The 21,844-nt window shown below is 44.0% G+C and overlaps 1 protein-coding gene across 4 annotated transcripts in view; it reads left to right on the forward strand.

Moving 5' to 3' along the window:
- PHTF2 (putative homeodomain transcription factor 2) overlaps positions 1–21,844 on the forward strand; it is a 174,070-nt gene that overhangs the window by 52,628 nt on the left and 99,598 nt on the right. For all 4 annotated transcript variants that reach the window (XM_039517872.1, XM_039517871.1, XM_039517865.1 and 1 more), the window contains exon 3: positions 12,290–12,346. In XM_039517872.1, the coding sequence (XP_039373806.1) occupies positions 12,290–12,346 (57 nt within the window). The remainder of the gene's footprint in view (positions 1–12,289; positions 12,347–21,844) is intronic.

Genomic DNA, 21,844 nt, shown 5'->3' on the forward strand with positions numbered 1-21,844 from the left:
CATGACTTCAGTGCGTGTTTGCTCAGTTTGGCTGTAACTTTGATTGGGGTCTTTGGCTGGTACTGCAGTACAAATAATAATAATGCATAGGCATCTTAGGAAAGTTCATAGGGAGTATTGCATCTTTGTTTATCTAATGAAGGTGCACAGAAACAGAAGCATACCTCTGGAGTCCAGCATTTCTCTAGATCGTGGAAGGAGTCAAGAATTCTGCCTGATTGTACTGCACATTGCGTGCAACTAGAGTATCATATCTCTTTGTAATTATATGCAGGGCCGGCTCCAGACCACAGTGCGCCAAGCGCATGCTTGGGGCGGCATTTTGCCGGGAGGGCGGCAGGCGGCTCCGACGAACCTTCCGCAGTCATGCCTGCGGGAGGTCCACTGGAGCCGCGGGACCAGCAGCTCCGGTGGACCTCCTGCAGGCATGACTGCGGAAGGTCCGCTGGTCCCGTGGCTCCGGTGGACCTCCCGCAGGCATGACTGCGGAAGGTCCGCTGGTCCTGCGGCTCCGGCGGACCCTCTGCAGGCACGTCTGGAAGAGGTTCCCCGTAGCCGCGGGACCGGCAACCGCCAGCGTGTCCCCTGCGGCGTGCCGCCGTGCTTGGGGCGGCCAAATTTCTAGAGCCACCCCTGATTATATGGTCCCTATAACCGTGGTATCTAGGGAGCCTGAAGTACTCAGCAAATATTGAAATATGATGGAATTTTTTTACCCAAACCATAGGGAATTTGCTACAAAAAGTCTAAAAATGTTGCATTTGAAAATTGAAGCACTAAGAAGTTGGGAAATGACAAGGTTAAGATTGCCTGTTCAGCCTTGACTCTTCCCCTTTTTGTGGAAGACTTACTACATGATTCTATACCATATCTTCCACAGGACTGCTCCCTCTATCATAATTAATTCTTAATGTAATTTGGATGAAGTTTTCTTCTGGTGTTCAAATAGCACCTTCAGATCTTCCTTTTGGATTTTTCTTGAATGGATTAAAGAAAGGAGTTCTGCTGTTTAGTTTCCGCCTTCAGCACTTTAAGGGCTAAGGCTGAATTTGCCATGAAGACTCAACCACTAGGCCAAAAAAGAGAATTATGCTGAAAACGTAAACCTGAAAAGAGAGGGCTATTGAATAAAATTATTGCAGTCATGCTGCATTCCAGGAAACCATCAATCACACACATGTGCAGTGTTTGGAAAACTCTCTTGCAGACACACCAAACCTGGGAAAAAAATGCAGAAATTGGGCTTGTTTTTGGCTTAATTGGCTGGTGAATTGCTTGTTGGCCAGTTTTTGGCTTGTAGCTTGTTGCTTTTTTTTTTTTTTTTAATATCGGCTCCTGCCAAGCAGGGGCAAGGGTGGGAGGGAGAGTCAGGGGTGCACAGTGGGCCCAACACAGTCCCAGACTGCACGCTGGGGGGATCTAGTCACGTAGAGTGTTGGGGTTCTTAGGGATTGGCTTTTTTTTGGCCTTGTTTTGAAAAGGGATTCACTTGTTTTTTGGTTTATTGTGAAAGGCGGGATGCTTACAGCATGAAAGCTGGCAACTGTGCTCTCTTGCTGGTGTGATAGGGTGAAGATAGATCTCTGATGGCCACAGTACAGGTCCCTAGATTTCATATGCTCAATATGTTTAAAAAAAAATAATTAATGATTAAAGTAAAAGCTTTATTGATGAATTATCCTATTCATGTCTATTTTGGACTAGGAAAACAAATATTTTGGAAACTGAACTCCATTAAATTTCTATGATGCTTAGCTTTAAAATCAGGATTTTGTGCTCTTGTCAAATACTTCACCAATATCTTGCAGACAGTTTAAATATAGATATAGTAAGAAATGTCATATTGGTGGGATTAACTGGTGCATTGCTATTGTTGAACTAGAATGGACCTGAACTGCCAGTGAGTCAGTAACAAACTTGCAACCACTGATGTTGAAAGGATCTAATGGTTATAGTTAAGGCCCTACCAAAATCATGGCTGAGAAAAACATGTCACAGCCTGTGAAATCTGATCTCCCCTACAATAGCCAGATTTCATGGGGAAGACCAAATTTCACTGAGTAGGGTAGCTGAAGAGTGGAGGCTGCTGGCTGGGAGCCGAGCTCTGAAGGCAGTGCTGCCACCAGCAGCAGTGCATAAGTGAGGGTGGCATGGTATGAGGGGGAGGGGTCATTACATTTGGGGGAGGCAGGGCCAATTTTGTGAGTCAGCGACCACCCAGGTCTCTGTCGGGGGGGGGGCGTCATGGTCACACAGCCAGCCCAACCCCCTTGCTAACTCTCAAATGCTGGGCCTGGAGCTAGCACGCCTATGGTGCCCTAGGCTCCAGCTGCTAGTCTCGGACTGTCTGGGGAGGGACGGGACTGTCTCTTCCTCTGCATGGGGCCGCTCTCAGGCTGGGTCAGACCCATCTCTGGGAACCTCCCACAGCTGCAGGAAGCTCCATGGCTGCTGTCTTGAGAGTCTATCTCGGAAGACAGCGCTGCTGCCATCAGCAGCGCAGAAGTGATGGTGGCATGTATGGTATTGCCACCCTGACTTATGCGCTGCTGCTGGACACAATGCTGCCCTCAGAACTGGGCGCTTGGCCAGTGGCTGCCCTCTAGCTGCCCAGCTCTGAAGGCAGCAGCACAGAAGTAAGAGTGGCAATACCGCGACTCTCCTACAATAGCCTTGTGACCCTTCCCCCCCATGACTTTATTTTGGGTCGGGAACCCCATGTTTACAATTACGTGAAATTTCAGATTTAAATATCTGAAACAGTGACATTTATGATTTTTAAAATTCGATGACCATGAAATTAACCAAAATGGGCCATGGATCTGATAGGGACAAGAAGGCTAGAACAAGAAGTTGCTTAGTTTACAGCAAGGGAAATTTAGGTTGGCTATCAAGAAAAAGTCTTCTAACAATAAGAGTAGTTAAACATTCAAACAGGTTACCCAGGGAATCCCTGTCATTGGAGATTTTTAAGAACAGATTTGACAAACACCTGTCAGGGATGGTCTAAGTATCTACCTCCCTGTGGGAGGTGGTGGTGGGGAAACTAGATGATTTCTTAAGGTCCCTTCCAGACCTTCATTTGTATGATTAGATTAAAGTATTACCTGTTCATCTATGTACATACACATCTCCCCCGATATAACACAAATTCGGATAGAACACGGTAAAACAGCGCTCCGGGGTAGGGGGGGTGGCGGCGGCGCAGGGCTGCATGCTCTGGCGGATCAAAGCAAGTTTGATATAATGTGGTTTCACCTATAACGCAGTAAGATTTTTTTTGGCTCCCGAGGACAGCATTCTATCAGGGTAGAGGTGTATATGCAATAGTCACTCTTCTGTAAACATAAGGCTTATTCTGTTTCCCATGTGTGACTGTCCTGGATGGGGATTATTTGAAGGACCCATAGTGTTAGAAATGCTAGGATTGGAGTATGGGAGGGAAATGGGGATTTAAGTGTGTTATAGGGGCTGAGGCTGGAATAGGTAGGAGTGCGAGCATAGGCGCTGACTTCCTCAGTTCCTGGGGAGTGCTCTGCCCTGTCCCCCCTCCACCCTTTTCCCCCAACCCCCCACGCCACCTGTCCTGCCTTGACCGCACCTCCCACTCCATTGCTTCCCCCCCCCACTTCATTATTCTTTGTACTGGCTAATTGTCTCTTATTCTCCCACAAACTTGGTTTGAAAGGGAAGCATGTATTGTTTTTACTGCAGGGGTTCTCAAACTTCATTGCACTGTGACCCCTTTCTGACCACAAAAATTACTACACAACACCAGAGGGGGGACCGAAGCCTGAGCCCCACTGCAGGGAAGCCTGAGCCCCACTGCTGTGGGTGGGGGGCTTCAGCCCCAGGCAAGGGGGCTTGTAACATGAGCCCGCCGCCAAGGGCTGAAGCCCTTTGGCTTTGGCCCTGGATGGTAGGGCTCTGGCTTCAGCCCCAGGCCCCAGCAATTCTACGCTAGCCCTGGTGACCCCATTAAAATGGGGTCGGACCCACTTTGCGGTCCTGACCCACAGTTTGGGAACCGCTGGTTTAGAGTGATTTGCAAGGGATAGCAGGGGAGAGGGATGTCAAATCTAAATGATGATGGTTAACATCCATACTTAGCATTGTAGGAAATACCTCTGCTAACATTTTTTAAAAAGCACCAAAAAATTAACAAGGCATAAAAATGGAAATGCCAATTGAGAGAGATTGGAATGAAACTCAGTGTTTTTTCAATTTTTTTCCCAAATACCAGTACTTTCTATCCCTTCAGTAAAACTTCCTCTGCAGATCCTCACTGTATGGCATTATTTGCCTTTGCTCAAGAGCCATAGAGCTCTGGTTTAGTAATTAAAGTTGGGGACGTGTATGACCAGAGCCTCTATTCTAGAAGTTAAGGGTTTAAAATATCCTCTACAACAATTTTGCCTTAGTTTCCCCACTTCCTGTTGGTTGTTGAGCACTGGCTTCTGCGTAATGTTAAGAAGACACAAATGGCTACAGTCCTCCCCTCTGATCTGTCTTCAGAGACATATGCACACTCTGATTGTGGACCTCTGGATCTTATACACAGAAATATTATCATTGTGTTTTCAGAGCTCCTATTCCATTGAGATGAGGGGAGCAGTTCATTCTTTGCAGGACTATTGTTTCAGGCTGCCTGCAGACTCAGGAAGACAATATTTCATCTATTTACAGTCATTTGTTTAAAAGAGTATCTTCCAAATCATGAGGGATATAGTGGTTGCCTATTATTAAGATTTTTAGTTTAAGTTTTCTGATTTTTTTTTCTTAAAGTCCCCAGCTGCTGGAAATAGTGTACTCGAGAATCTCCACTTTCGTTTAAAAATTATAATAAAAAAAATGGTTTTAATCCTGATGGTTCTGGAGAAGAACTTGAAAATGTTGACCCCTATATGCTTCAACACTAAAAGGCAAATAAACTCTCTCCTAAAAAGTTATTTACTTTTCAAAACTGTTATGGGTTTTTTGGTTATCCTTCCATTAATTTAATCTGGCAATTAACAGCTTGGTGGATTCTGATTATCTCCATGTTTGGGGACATGCATATGATTGTCAGCTTCTATGTGAGACCAAGCAGTATAAATGTAGATTCTTCTGAGTTTAGGCCAGTATTAGCCTCTGAGGTTCTAGAAATCCATCCCTCTGATCATCTTTATCACTCACCTCTGAATCCTTTCCAAGTTCTCTATATTCTTTCTACACATGGGTGACCAAAATTGGACACAGCACTCCAGTTGAGGCCTAACCAGCATGTGTCCCCACTTTTCCCCAACTGTTACCACTAAGGAAAAAATCTGACTCTGATGCACTTGGCACCCAAAACACCTGAAGTGCAATGGATGTGCAGTCACTTGAAGAGTCAGATTTTATATTACTTCCACATATAGTAGTGTTCCTAGGGAATACTCGGTGGCTTGTTTTCTGTCCAGCAGGTTTTTTTTATGGTTATCAATTATGATCTACTTAAGCTTTGACCATGAACAATTAAGTTAAAGAGAAAAGGCATTCAGAATAACTTAATATTCTATAAATAACAAAATAATTGAGATTGTATTACTAAAGCAATCAATCAAACCTGAATGGAGCTTTATTGAAACATTGTTACAAGACAAAATCGCTATTTATTTCTGTAACTGAAAATAACCTCTTGATTGTGAAAGGGAAATTTACATTTTAGCCAGTAGCTCGTTTACCGTCTATTTGCTGGGACACTGAGAGGTCAGAAGAATACTCAAAGTATTTTTATATGGGTCCTGGAAGAACTAAGTGTGCATACCTGAACATGTATAAATAAACCTTATAAATTTAACCTTAAGGTGTGGAAGACCAACACATCAAAGAAAGAAGAGGCGGCCTTTCCATTTTTTTCATTTTGCAAAAGATACTACACTTAAAAGTCTCAAAAAATGAACTGAATACAAAGGAACTCAGTACAAATCAAAGCAGCATCATTTTTTGGTTTCAAATCCTTTAGGCTAAGTTTCAGTCAAGAGCTACTAATTTACAGCAATATTAATAACGAAGTATATCATTTCTGGCCAGAAAAGGGTATATAAGAAAGAGTACATGAGAAAATTCAAGCTGACACCAGTAGATTCAGATTTATAATTAAAGAAACTAATCAATATATACTCAGCCATTTAATTTAGGTACAAAAAGAATGTCTCAAATCATTACTGACAGGTGGGACGTTGCCTCAATTAGATGTTCATATAAATGTAGAAGTACCAGACCTAGTGGATATCATTATAATAAAGCCTTTCTTAGGAGGAATTGTATAATTATGATTTGGACTCTGTACTGAAGAGGCAGGTATGTTAAGCTTTTTCCAGGCTTCTGCAATCATCATAGAATTAGAATTATAAACATAGTAACAAGCTAGCATAATTTATATGCTTGTTAATATTTCAGTATACAACCATATATAGTACTCACAACTAATGGTGGTGTAGTCAAATTGAAGTAGCTGAAAAGTATAGTTGCTTCTGTTTTGTTAAGTGTTGATTAACCAAAGAAAGAGATAATCAAAAGAAAAGGAAACATTTTGCTACCTTTTTAAATGCAAAACATTTTTCTGAGTTTATAAAAACGCTATTACTCTATTTGCAGACTGGACTGGTTCAGTTAGGTTCAGCCAAAGTCCTGAAATGAATATGCTTTGTTATACTGTGGAAGCAACCATCTCTACTCTCAGATCAGCTATTACCAGGGAAAATACAATACTATCTAATAAGTACAAAGTGTTATTGTGGAACAAAATAAACCCAATACCAGAGAATTACCTAGGGTTAGGCCAAAGGACATGATTAATTGTAGAAACAAATCAATTTAAAAAATGAACTGAAGATTTTATTGGTATTGTTTGAGGTGAGACTCTTACAGGAACTGATCATGTATCAACTGTAGGAATAGAGAGCATAATGATCAAGTTTGCAGATAACACAAAGTTGGGGATGGGATGGCCAATATTTTGGAGGATAGCGCTAAAATTCAGAGGGATCTTGATAAATTGGAGAACTAGACACCAAAATGAAATTCATCAAAGACAAATATAAGATGCTATACTTGGAGAAGAAAAACCAAATGGGCAAATACAGAATGGGGAAAAACTGGGTTGGCAGCAGCACTGCTGAGAAGGATCTGGGATTTGTGGTGGATAACAGCCTGAACATGAGTCAACAATATGATGCGGTCGCAAAAAAAGCAAATGTAATTTTAGGTTGCATTAACAGAGGTATAGCGTGCAACTCCGCTCTATTCGATGCTGGTTAGTGCTGCCAGGGCCAGCTCTGGCTTTTTTTTCTGCCCCAAGCGCAAAAAAAAAAAAAAAAAAAAAGGGAGGGGGCGCACGGCTGGAGCAGCAAAGCAGGGAAAAACAAACAAACAAAAAAAACCTGCGGCACGGCCAGAGTGGCAAAGTAGAGGGAAAAAAAAATAACATGGAGCGGCAAAGCGGGGGGGGGAACCAAACAAAAAAACGGCGTGCCTGGAGTGGCAAAGCGGGGTGGGGGGGAGAAAACAGTGCAGCCGGCAAAGCAGGGGAAAAAAACAAAACAAAAAAACCCTACAGGGTGGCGGCAGCCAGGGTGCAGTGGAGTGCACCCCTGGTCTAATGGGAGGGGGGACAGGGGAGGAGAGAGAGAAGGGGCACGGCCAGAGCTTCAGCAGGGCGCTCGCCCCACGGCCCCAACCACCGCCTGCCGGGAGGGCTCTGCGCCACTCCGGTTGGCTGGGAGGGAAGGACGCAGGCTGCCCTGCTAAGTTTGCTGCAGGGCGCTCCCCTCCTCCACCCCCTACAGGGTGGCCGGATCAGGGAACCAAAAAAAACCAAAACAACCTGCTATGCTACCCTAGGATTGGGCAGAATGTCATCCCGTAGAATCTGCCGCCCTAAGCATGAGTTTGCTCAGCTGATGCCTGGAGGCGGCCCCGAGTGCTGTGTCCCGTTTTGGTCACCCATGCATAGAAAGAATATAGAGGTGAGTGATAGGATTCAGAGGTGAGTGATAAAGATGATCAGAGGGATGGAATACAAGCCATATGAGCAAAGCATGAAGGAACTGGGTATGTTTAGTTTGGAAAAGCGGGGATTAAGGCGGGATATGTTAGCAGTTTTCAGATACTTGAAAGGCTGCCAAAAAAAAGATGGAGAAAAGTTGTTCTCTCTTGCCACAGAGGGTAGGACAGGAGGTAATGGGTTCAAACTACAGTGTAGCAGGTTTAGATTAAATCTCAGGAAAAACTTCCTAACTGTAAGAACAGTAGGACAATGGAACCTCGGGAGGTTGTAGAAGCTTTTTCACTGGAGGAGGTTTTCAAAAGGAGTTTGGATAGCCATCTGTCTTGGGTGGTTTGGACACAACAGGCCCTACATCTTGGAAGGTTGGACTGGATGGCCCTTGTGGTTCCTAGTAACCCTATGATTCTCTGGGTTGGGGAGCTCACCTAGGAAATCTATGGACTCGGCATCTATGGTCTCCTCAAGATTTGGGCTCTCCTCAAAAACATATGAGTTGTGAGCTATTCATCTGGCTTTTCTCCTCCTATCAAGGGAGAGGCCCCACAAGTCCTCATGGACAACACTGTAACAATTTTATACTTGAACAGGCAGAGAGTGGCGAGATCAGATAGTCATTGTTTAGAAATGATACATCTTTAGAAGTGATACATTGTTTAGAAGTGAGTTTTGTTATCACCAGAACAATACATCTCAAAGCCTCCCACCTTCCTGGTGTTCAGTACAGCTCTGGGGATTTCCTGAGCAGAACATTCAGCGAGAATTTTGACTGGTCTCTAAGCTTGGATATAGTATGATTCATTTTTTCAAATCTGGGAGTCGGTGCGTGTCTAGACATGTTGGCTACTTTGTCTCAACAGAATATGCCAGATTTTTTTGTTCCAGGGAGGTCTTAGTCAAGGATCTTTGACCAGACTCTTTCCTACTGTCTTGGAAAGAGAAACCACTGTTTGCCTACCACTCCTCCTGTACCTCCCCAGATGTTGCTCAAGGTCAAGCAGGATCATGTTCGCATGATCTCCATAGCACCAGTGTGGTCTCACCAGCATTTGTTCACCAGTCTGGTGAGCCTGTTTGCTGAGGCTCCTTTGATACTACCTTCAGAAGCCAATCTGAACTCCCAAGGCCACAGCTTCTTGCTACATCCGATGGCCTGAATACTCCATGGTTAATGTCTCAGGAGGCGATGTTCGGGGAATGTGCAAAACATCCTCATGAATACCAGAAAGTCACCTACTAAGTTGAAGTGGAAATAATTATCCTTCTGGTAAAAGCAAAAGGATGTTTCACCAGTACTGGCATCTATACCATGTTTTGGATGATTTGTTCCACCGAAAACAACAAGGCTTATCGATTTGGTCCATCAGAGTTCATCTGGCAGCTATTTCTGCTTTCCACCTGTGGGGGAAAGCAACTGTGGGCTGTTTGGTATTTTCTAATCCTGTGTCAATCAGATCTGGACAGGGTCTGGTCACTTTAAATCCTCATGTCATAGCACCATGGAGTCCAAGGGAGGAATGGGATCTAACTCAGGTGATGGTTCCACCCTTTGAATGAAGGGTGTCTTGCTCTTTACTGCATCTCTCTATGAAAGTAGTATTTTTTGGTAGCTGTTACCTCCATGAGAAGAGTGACAGAATTACAAGCTTTGGTAGCTGACTCTCCTTAATGCAGTTTTTTAAATAAGGAAAAGGTATACATATGTCTGCATCCAAAATTCCTGACTAAAGTATCATAGAATCATAGAAGATGAGGGCTGGAAGAGACCTCAGGAGATCATCTAGTCCAACCCCCTGCTCAAAGCAGGAACAGCCCCAACTAAATCATCCCAGCCAGGGCTTTGTCAAGCCGGGCCGTAAAAACCTCTAAGAATGGAGATTCCACCACCTCCCTAGGTAACCCGTTCAAGTGCTTCACCACCCTCCTAGGGAAATAGTGTTTCCTAATATCCATCCTAGGCCTCCCCCACTGCAACTTGAGACCGTTCGTGTATAGGCACCTAAGTTAACTAGCCGATTGCCTTACTTTCTCACTATGGATCAGCAAGCTTCCCCTGCTGCACCCTCCTTGTATTTCCTCCTGGTATCCCACTTCCTCACTTACCTCTGGGCTTAGGTCACCATCCCCTGGTGAACCTAGTTTAAAGCCCTCCTCACTAGGTTAGCCAGCCAGCCTGTGAAGATGCTCTTCCCTATCTTGGGGCATGTCTACACTACGTGATTATTCTGATTTTTTGGAAACAGATTGTATAAAGTTGAGTGCACATGGCCACACTAAGCACATTAATTCAGCAGTGTGCATCCATGCACTGAGGCTAGCGTCGATTTCCAGAGTGTTGCACTGTGGGTAGCTAGCCCATAGCTATCCCATAGTTCCCGCAGTCTCCCCCGCCCATTGGAATTCTGGGTTGAGATCTGAATGCATGATGGGGCAAAACCAGTGTCACGGGTGATTCTGGGTAAATATCATCACTCAATCCTCCCTCCGTGAAAGCAATGGCAGACAATCATTTCGCGCCCTTTTCCCTGGATTGCCTGGGCAGATGCTATAGCACGACAACCATGGAGCCCATTCAGCCTTTTTTTACTGTCACCGTATGTCTACTGGATGTTGCTAACAGACGCGATACTGCAGCGCTACACAGCAGCATCCCCTTGCCTTTTGCAAGTTAGCAAAGACGGTTACCAGCCAGACTGTACCGTCTGCTGCTGTCATGGGTGCTCCTGGCCAGCCTCGGTGAGGTCGGCCGGGGGCGCATGGACAAAAATGGGAATGACTCCCCAGGTCATTCCCTTCTTTCAGTTTTGTCTAAAGGGAGAGTCAGTCCTGTCTAGAATATCAGGCAAGCCTACTAAAGAACCAGAGAGGCAAACGGCCGCTCTGGGTCAGAGCCCTAGACATCCTGCAGAAATGATGAGCTGCATGCCATTCTAGGGGGTGCCCCTGCAACAACCCCACCCCTTGCTTCCCTTCTCCCCCACCCCTCCTGGGCTACCGTGGCAGTTATCCCCCCATTTGTGTGATAAAGAATGCATGAATTTGAAACAACACTGACTTTATTGCCTCTGCAAGCAGAGATCAAAGTGGGGAGGGGAGGGCAGCCTCCAGCTGCTATGATATTCCAGGCAGGACTGGATCTCCATTAGACAAAGCTTAAAGGAGGGAATGACCGGGAGTCATTCCCATTTTTGCCCAGGCACCCTCACCGAGGCCAGCCAGGAGCACTCACGGGACGACAATGACGGATATCAGTCATACTGTACTGTCTGCTGTCCATAAGGCAAGGGAAAGGAAGGGGATGTTGCTGTATAGCGCTGCAGCACCGCGTCTGCTAGCAGCATCCAGTAGACATACGGTGACATTGAAAAAAGGCGAGAGAGGATTTTTTTCTCATTGCTTTCACGGAGGCGGGGGGCAACAACATACACCCTGAACCACCCGCGACAATGTTTTTTGACCCTTCAGGCTTTGGGAACTCAGCCAAGAATTCAAATGGTTTTTGAAGAGTGAGGGAACTGTGGGATAGCTACAGTCGTCAGTCGCCCTTCCCTCCTTGAGCGTCCATTTCATTCTTTGGCTTTCTGGTACGCTTGTCTCAGCTCCTTAAGTTTCAGCACTGTGGTGAGTCCCTGTTGTGGCCTCTGTCCATCATAGCCTTGGAGATTTTTTTCAAATGTTTTGGCATTTCATCTATTGGAACGGAGTTCTGATAGAACAGATTCGTCTCCCCATACAGAGATCAGATTCAGTATCTCCCATACGGTCCATGCTGGAGCTCTTTTTTGATTCTGGGACTGCATGGTCACCTGTGCTGATCGGCGCTCCACGCTGGGCAAACAGGAAAAGAAATTCAAAAGTTTGTGGGGCTTTTCCTGTCTACCTGGCCAGTGCATCTGTGTTCAGATCATTGTCCAGAGTGGTCACAATGGTGTACTGTGGGATAGGTCCTAGAGGCCAATATCATGGAATTGTGGCCACACTAACCCTAATTCGAAATGGCAGTACCGATTTCAGCACTACTCCCCTCGTTGGAGCACAGATATCGATATTACGAGCCCTTTATATCATAATAGGAAATGAAATATGGGAGGAAGCAGGGAAAATGTAGGTTTCTCTGTAAATAAGTGTCTCCAAGGAAACTATGGTCTATTGTTTGTGTTCGTGCTGTACCTTACCTCTGTGAAGACCGATTTTGTCTTTTTTGTTGCATAATATTTCATTAAATATAATTTAATTTAGATATTTTTGTTCTCTTTTTAGATTGGGGCATATGATCAACAAATATGGGAAAAATCTGTTGAACAAAGAGAAATCAAGGTAATATTTTAACGTTTTAATAATTCTTTCTGTTCATAGTATAGGTTATGGCTAACTTGATCTTAAATTTCAAATTACATAAGTATGGTGATTTACACTCCTAAAACTCTTATTACAATGAAAAAGTAATGTTCATAATGTTCTGAATTCCAGTGTATAACAATAAGTAGTTTATCAATCATATATTATTTCCTAATTACTAAAAAAACACTAGCAATCTGCAGTTCATGGCAAGAAATTCAATTTTCTTTGAATGAATTCTAATGTCAATTGTTTGAGCTGTTTTTTACTTTCAGTTAGTTACTCTATGCCACCTTATATCCTCCTTTTTGATGCTGTCATTGTTTTGTACAGTTTATTGGACTGGTAAGTACTTCAGGATGGTGGTTTTGTGTTACTATGCTTAACTGTGATTCTGCATTTTGGGGTGACTAACAGAATGTCATCAGTGTTTGACACGGCCATCTTGTTATGTAAAAATAACAATTGATAGGAGTCTTGTTGTAATAGATTATGATTTTATGGAATTAATGGATAATAAATTATATTACACGGTTATAGAAATGAAGTAGGTTTTTCTAACATGAATATATTATATCAACTTTTTTTTCTCAAGTTCTGCATATGGTAAATGGGCTGCTATTTCCTGGGCTGAAAACCGTTGCTGATTTTAGCACAAATAATTCTGATAATATATTAATTGCTTAAGATTTCACTGGGTTTTAGTGATTGGATAGGAAAATGAATAGGGGATTTTGATGCGCTTTGGGCATGTTTTATTAAGTGGAAATTCACCTGCATTAACACATCTGAGACTGACCTGGACTGTGTAATTATGTGACCCTGACTTCACTATAGACTTTTTTTTGTTTAAATTCTACAAAATAATTGCTTTCTACTGAAATGTTCCTATCTTTATATCTGTTAAATGAGAAGAATGCTTGAAAATTTAAATATATTTTAGAGGGCACATTGCTGTACACTAATCAGATAGCAATGCTTCAGTTAAATTGTTGCATCATATATATGTTTTTAAATTATGAACTTAAATGGTTTAGCCATTGAGAGTAAGAATGTAATACTTTATAGCAGTGGCTCTCAACCTTTCCAGACTACTGTACCCCATTCAGGAATCTGTGTCTTGCGTACCTCCAAGTTTCACCTCACTTAAAATCTACTTGCTTTCAAAATCAGACATAAAAATACACAAGTGTCACAGCACACTATTGCTGAAAAATTGCTTACTTTCTTATTTTTACCATATAATTATAAAATAAATCAATTGGAATATAAATATTGTACTTTACATTTCAGGGTATAGTATATAGAGGAGTATAAACAAACCATTGTCTGTATAAAATTTTAGTTTGTACTGACTTCACTAGTTCTTTTTAAATAGCCTGTTGTAAAACTAGGCAAATATCTAGGTGAGTTGCTGTACCCCATGGAAGACCTCTGCGTACCCCCAGGAGTACACGAACCCCTGGTTTAGAACCACTGCTTAATTCTGTTCACACTTTTTTTTTTTTCCTTTTCTGTTGCATTTTATTTCTCAAGATAAAACCTTATGAAAAGAAATTTAAGGCCAAGGATTTCTGAAATAACTAGTAGTTTTGGATGCTTTGATTTTTGGGCACCAACTTGAGACATCTTAAAAGGTCCTGATTTTCTGAGGTCTAGCACGAGCACTTTTTGAAAATTTGGCTACATTACACTTTGGGCATCTACTATCACTAGTCAGTTTTTAATATATTGGGCTAAAATACTGCATAAACTTGATACATGCATTCTTGTGGGGTGTTTTACCTACTCGGTACATATTTTTATACAGTTTGACTGAAATAGAGATACTATTCTAAATGAACAAATAACACAAAACATACCAGCTTTGAAGTTTCTGAAGAGTAAACATGCACGGTAACCTCTTGCAGATAGATTCTGAAAGGAACAAGGGCCAAGATTTAAAAAAATGATTAGTAATTTTATGTGCCTCAGTTTTTTGTGTGATCAACCTGAAACACCCTAAAATGGCCTGATTTTCAGAAAGTGATGAGCTCTCAAGCTTTAGAAAATCTGGCTCCTTTAATGTGTCTAATATTGAGCCCCCAAAACTGAGGATCCCAAAATGACCTAGTCACTTTCTGGAAACTTGACCGGGCTAAATTTGGTATAATAGAATATCAGGGTCGGAAGGGACCTCAGGAGGTCATCTAGTCCAACCCCCTGCTCAAATCAGGACTAATCCTCAACTAAATCATCCCAGCTAGGGCTTTATCAAGCCTGACCTTAAAGGTTTTTAAGGAAGGAGATTCCACCACCTCCCTAGGTAACCCATTCCAGTGCTTCACCACCCTCCTAGTGAAAAAGTTTTTCCTAATATCCAACCTAAACCTCCCCCACTGCAACTTGAGACCATTACTCCTTGTTCTGTCATCAGGTACCACTGAGAACAGTCTAGATCCATCCTCTTTGGAAACCCCTTTCAGGTAGTTGAAAGCAACTATTAAAATCCCCCCTCATTCTTCTCTTCTGCAGACTAAACAATCCCAGTTCCCTCAACCTCTCCTCATAGGTCATGTGCTTCAGCCCCCTAATCATTTTTTTTGCCCTCCACTGGACTCTTTCCAATTTTTCCACATCCTTCTTGTAGTGAGGGGCACAAAACTGGACACAATACTCCAGATGAGGCCTCACTGATGTCGAATAGAGGGGAATGATCACATCCCTCGATCTGCTGGCAATGCCCCTACTTATACAGCCCAAAATGCCGTTAGCCTTTTTGGCAACAAGGGCACGCTGTTGACTCATATCCAGCTTCTCATCCATTGTAACCCGTAGGTCCTTTTCTGCAGAACTGCTGCCTAGCCACACGGTCCCTAGTTTGTAACAGTAATGGGATTCTTCCATCCTAAGTGCAGGACTCTGCACTTGTCCTTGTTGAACTTCATCAGGTTTCTTTTGGCCCAATCCTCTAATTTGTCTAGGTCCCCCTGTATCCTATCCCTACCCTCCAGTGTATCTACCACTCCTCCCAGTTTAGTGTCATCTGCAAACTTGCTGAGAGTGCGGTCCAGGCCATCCTCCAGATCATTAATGAAGATAGTGAAGAAAACCGGCCCCAGGACCGACCCTTGGGGCACTCCACTTGAAACCGGCTGCCAACTAGACATGGAGCCGTCAATCGCTACTTGTTGAGCCTGATGATCTAGCCAGCTTTCTATCCACCTTATAATCCATTCATCCAGCCCATAGTTCTTTAACTTGCTGGCAAAAATACTGTGGGAGACCATATCAAAAGCTTTGCTAAAGTCAAGGAATAACACATCCACTGCTTTCCTCTCATCCACAGACCCAGTTATCTCCTCATAGAAGGCAATTAGGTTAGTCAGGCATGACTTGCCCTTGGTAAATCCATGCTGACTGTTCCTGATCACTTTCCTCTCCTCTAAGTGCTTCAGAATTGATTCCTTGAGGACCTGCTCCATGATTTTTCCAGGGACTATGATTCTATGAAAGGAAAAGGGTTCTAATCCCGCTATTTCCTAATCCCGAAAGCAAAAGGGGGCTTCAGACCCATTTTGGACCTGCCTTGTCTCAACAAGTCTCTCAAAAAGTTGAAGTTTTGCATGGTCTCCCTGGCCTCCAACATCCCCTCCCTAGATCCGGGAGACTGGTATGCTGCCCTTGACCTGAAGGACACACATTTCTATATTTCCATTTTCCCAGGGCACAGCCATGTCCTTTGTTTTATGCTGGGCCAGCGCCATTTCCAATTCATGGCATTGCTATTCGGTCTCTTGCCCCAAGAGTGTTCACGAAGTGCATAGCAGAAGTGGCTGCTTACCTGAGATGCTGGGGTGTTCAAATTTACCCATACCTCGATGACTGGCTAATAAAGAGTTGGTCCCAGGATCATGTGTGACAGGTGTTGCACCTGTTGTGACCTGGGGCTGTTAATAAACAAGAAAAAGTTGACCTTAATTCTGGTACAACACATAGAGTTCATTGGCGTGGTCCTTGACTCTTCTCAGGCCAGAGCCTTCCTCCATGAGGCTCAGTTCCAAGCCATGGTGGACCTCATCTTGTGCATGTAAGTCACCCTCTTACCACTGCTCACACATGCCTGCACTTGTTGGGCCACATGGCGGCCTGCATTTATGTGGTCTGGCATGCATGGCTCCGGCTCAGACCAGACCACATAAATGCATGAAGGGCTGGAGAGGGAAGTAGCTGCTAGTTCAAGTGGTTTGCCACTATCCCTAGGGGCCCTGGGCTGGGACCCAGAGTACAGGGCGGGCCCAGGTCCCTCCTTCTCCACTCCCCTTCTCTGGGATACTAGTGGAACAGTTAATACCCCAGATCAGGCACCCTGAACACCCGCACAAGAAGAGAAAGCGCAGGACCGATCATAGTAGTGCCGGAAATTTGCCACAAACCCAACTTACCTTAAATGACACTTGTGCATCCCCTTTACCTGTGAAAGCTGCTTGGAACTTAGGGCATGTTTACACTACAAAATTATGCTGCCGCAGTTATTTCATTGCTTGTGCGTGCTATGCTTCTTGTGTGGGTGGTGTGCTGCTCACAGGAATGCTTGTATCGATGCACATTCCAGTGCACTGTGGATAGGTATTTCATTGCGCAACTCACCACCATCCAGCACAGTGTGGGGTTTTGGGAAGCTTTTGCAGTGCTTCATGAGGCTGAAATGAATTGTGCAGGGGTGACTGGGAGCATGGGTCAACTTCCCATAATGCAGTGTTCTCCATCCCATAATTTCATCTGCGTCCCATAGTATTTCATGCCTCTTTTCAAAATCCCCGCAAACCTGTGCATGTTCTTCCTTGCTGTCCACCCTCTGAGAGAAGCATGGAGCTTGCAGAGCTCTGCACAGTCGTCATGAGCATTGCCAGCATGGGGTGCCTGATTCTGAGGCATGAGGAACATGACGATTCCTTGAAGGCTGGATTGGTTTGGGACATAGAAAGAAACAATTCAAGGTTGGTGGTGGTGTTCACAGAACAGCTGGAGAAGGTGGATTGCTGGTTCTGGGCCCGAGAAACAAGCACTGACTAGTAGGATTGCATTGTCATGCAGGTTTGAGATGATGAGCAGTGACTGCAGAACTTTTGGATGCATAAAGCCACATTCTTGGATCTGTGTACCAAACTCATCTCAACCATCCAGTGCGGGGACACCAAAATGAGAGCTGCATTGACAGTTGAGAAGCGAGTGATGATTGTACTATGGAAACTTGCAATGCCAGATTGCTTCTGGTCAATCAGGAATCAATTTGAAGCCAGGAAATCCACCGGCGGGACCATTGTCATGCAAGTGTGCAAGGCTATTAATCACCTCCTGCTATGCAGGACTGAGACTCTGGGCAACGTGCAGAACATAATGGATGGTTTTGCAGGAATGGGCTTCCCAAACTGTGGTCAGGCAATAGATGGCATGCATATCCCTATTTTAGCATCAGACCACCTTGCCTCAGACTACATCAGCAGAAAGGACTATTTTCCCTATAATAATGACAGACACTAATGGATTAATGTGGACAGTTTACCATCGTCAGTGTGGGCTGGTTAGGGAAAGTGCATGATGTATGCATCTCTAAGAATACAGGACTGTTCAGAAAGCTGCAAGCAGGGACTTTCTTTCTCAACCAGAGAATGTTGGGAATGTTGAAATGCCAATAGTGATCATGAGAGACCCCAGCCTATCTCTTGCTCCCATGGCTCATGAAGCTGTACACCGTCCACCTTAGCAAGACCAAGGAACAGTTCAACGCAGTGTGCAGAGGCAGTCAAAAAAGCAAACAGGATGTTAGGAATCATTAAAAAGGGGATAGAGAATAAGACTGAGAATATATTATTGCCCTTATATAAATCCATGGTACGCCCACATCTCGAATACTGTGTACAGATGTGGTCTCCTCACCTCAAAAAAGATATTCGAGCACTAGAAAAGGGCAACTAAAATGATTAGGGGGTTAGAGAGGGTCCCATACGAGGAAAGATTAAAGAGGCTAGGACTCTTCAGCTTGGAAAAGAGAAGACTAAGGGGGGATATGATAGAGGTATATAAAATCATGAGTGATGTTGAGAAAGTGGATAAGGAAAAGTTATTTACTTATTCCCATAATACAAGAACTAGGGGTCACCAAATGAAATTAATAGGCAGCAGGTTTAAAACAAATAAAAGGAAGTTCTTCTTCACGCAGCGCACAGTCAACTTGTGGAACTCCTTACCTGAGGAGGTTGTGAAGGCTAGGACTATAACAATGTTTAAAAGGGGACTGGATAAATTCATGGTGGCTAAGTCCATAAATGGCTATTAGCTAGGATGGGTAAGAATGGTGTCCCTAGCCTCTGTTCGTCAGAGGATGGAGATGGATGGCAGGAGAGAGATCACTTGATCATTGCCTGTTAGGTTCACTCCCTCTGGGGCACCTGGCATTGGCCACTGTCGGAAGACAGACACTGGGCTAGATGGACCTTTGGTCTGACCCGGTACGGCCATTCTTATGTTATGTTCTTACCAGCTCAGCAAGTACAAAATGATAGTTGAATATGCTTTTGGTCATTTGAAGGAATGCTGGCATTGTTTACTCACAAAATTGGACCTCAATGTGAAAAATATCCCATTGGTTATAGCTGCCAGCTGTGTCCTGCATAATATCTGTGAAGTGAAGGGGGAAAGTTTCTGCTGGGGTAGAGGGTGGTGGTGAAACAGCTCCCTGCTGAATTTGAGCAGCTAGATACAAAGGCTATTAGAAGAACTTGATGTGGAGCTCTAAGTCTCAGGGAGGCTTTGAAAGATTATGTTAATAGTGAGCCAGAGTAGTGTGTTGCTGTAGTGTGCTCTATCTGGCCTTGCTCTTTTGTAGCCCTGTATGAATCTTGTAGTGATTGCTGTATCTGTAGGAATATAATGTCAATGCACATATTAATATTGTCTGTGAATGTCACGGATTCTGTGACAAAATGAAGTAATAGTAAATTGGTACATGTCAGACCTGCTTGGCACCAGACAGCATATTTTGTGAACTAATAAAGATTAATCTTGATAAAAAAATAGTTTTATTCAGTAACATGAACCAGGCAATTAAAAAAAAAACCATTTAAAACTTTAATAAATTAAGGGAACAAAACTTATGAAGGGGAAAAAACACGGCATTTTAGGTACAAATACACCAACCTTGGCTTTCACAGGTCAGTTTATGTCCAGCTATGATTGTCTTTAATTTCCTGTGGAGTGGTATGGATTGTGCAGTGACCCCTCATGCTATGTGGAATGTTGGGGGAAGGGAGAGGGAGGTCCCGATATTGAGTTCTCTATGGACTGCAGTGGGAGTTGAGTACAGATTTGTTGAACCTGCAAGCCTACCAGAGTCCTTAGCATCTCGGTTTTCTGTCTGAGAAGCATAAGCATTTCCTGCTGCATGTCCCTTTCCTTTTTTTGTGCCTTTTTCCTCTCCAGTCTATTCTTAATGATCCTTCATGCTGTCTGCAAGGGTGATCCCAGATCCTGTGCTCATTCTCTAATGTAGCACTGGCTTGCAGGATCTCCTGGAGCATGTTTTCCTTAGTCCTCTTCTTTCTTCTTATCTGAATCAAGCATTCTGTGAATGTGGAGAGGGAGACCCTGAAGGCCAAAATGGTAGCAGCTGCAGATACAACACACAGAGGTACCTTTGTCAGTGTATTCACCATTGAAATCAAAACTAGGATACTGAACTCACTTCCCTTGATCCCCAAATGTTGTAAGCACTTATATTCTCCCTTCTCCTTGGCATTGATACAGCACAGCACCAGTCATGGAGAGTATGGCCCTCAGTGAGGAATTGGGGGGAGAAATGAGTGGGGAATAGCTCACAGACATGAGTATATTTATGTAGGGTAATGAATACTGGCACAGTTTTCCATGGGCGATGGTGATTTTAGCTGATATCTCACTCCTGAGAGTAACAGAGGCAGAGACAGCACAGCTACAGCTGGCGTCCTGTTACCACCTGGGCCCATATGCTGCTAGCCTGTGCACTGCAGTGGTGCTTGCTGATGTAATTGCTGAGTAGCATGCAGAAAGTGTCCTCCTGCAGTGGAAGAAATAAGGCAGCCATCCCCAGAAACCTTTGGCAATGGATTGCCGAGTACCTCCATGAAAGTTTAATTAAGATCCCCAGGGAGGATTCACAGGACATCCTGGTGCACATAAACAAGCAGCTCTGCATGGCCCACTCTGCCTAACTCCAGAGGAGAATGAAGAGCAGATAGCAACTCTACCTCTCTTGATTGTTCCAGTACCTCTTCTAGCACAAATTAAAAAAAAAAAAAAGGGGGGGGCAAATCAAAAGCTATGTCCTGCTACTTTGTGTGTTCCATCCCTGTAATTTCAGAGCAAACTGTATGTTACCAGGGGTTCCTTCCCCTGCATCAGGCTTGCCCATGCTTGACTATCGGGACTGGTTGGACTGTGGTGAATTAAAAAACATGGCTGGCTGGCTTGCTGCGGAGCTGGATTCCCCCGGTTGCCTGTCTTCCATATACTCTTCCTCGTCCACCTCCTCCTCCTTGCTGTTCATGGTGGGGGTCTGTCATTTGGGCTCCTGTTGCTGAGGATGGCATACAGCTCTTTGTAAAAGGCAGGTCTGCAGCTCCACGCTGGATTGATTGTTGAGCTCCCTGGCTTTCTGGTATGCTTGTCGCAGTTCCTTGGCTTTCGTGTGGCATTGCTGCTGGTCCCTGTTGTAGCACTTCTCCTGCATCCCCTGAGCAATCTGTTCATAGATGTCCACATTTCTGTTTGTGGATTGGAGCTGTGTCTGCAGAGGGGATCTAATACTTCCTGTGTATTCCAGGCAGGAGCATGTCTGCAGTGTGTAGCCAGCATGGTCAGCTTGACAGTTACATTTCAACAGTGGAGAGCTGCTAGGTTTTCTCAGAAAGCTGGGCAATCAGGAAAAGGAATTTCAAAAATTTGCAATCCTTTAAAGGGGAGTGGCGGGTTCCTGTCCACCTGACCCTTGGGCAACTGAGTTCACAATGGTGACCAGAGCAGTCGGTGTGAGACATTGTGGGACAGCTCCTGAAGGCCAGTAACAGTCAACATAAGTCATGCAATGTCTTCACTGACATAGCGTTGATTTAACTACATTGATCCCCAGTCTACGCTGCTTAGGGAGATGGTGTAATTAAGTCGGCGTAGCGAGGCACTTACGTTTGTGGGAACAAAATTTAAGCATAAACACATCCCACAGCTAGATCGATGTAAGCTGCCTTGCGTCGACCTAATTGTGTAGTTGTATACCAGGCATTAGTAAGCAGTTGTGATGATGCACAAGAAGAAACAGAGTCAGGTTTCTCACTCCTACCTGTGGAGGCTTTGCAGGGCTAATAAAATTAAAAAGAAAGCAGGTTTAATTGATTGTAAAATAGTGAATAAACCTCAAAAGATTTAGTTGAATTCATTGACTACTGGTTTACAGTTTATAGAGAG

This window comes from Mauremys reevesii, linkage group 1 (genome assembly GCF_016161935.1).
Source record: "Mauremys reevesii isolate NIE-2019 linkage group 1, ASM1616193v1, whole genome shotgun sequence".
NCBI lineage: Eukaryota > Metazoa > Chordata > Testudines > Geoemydidae > Mauremys > Mauremys reevesii.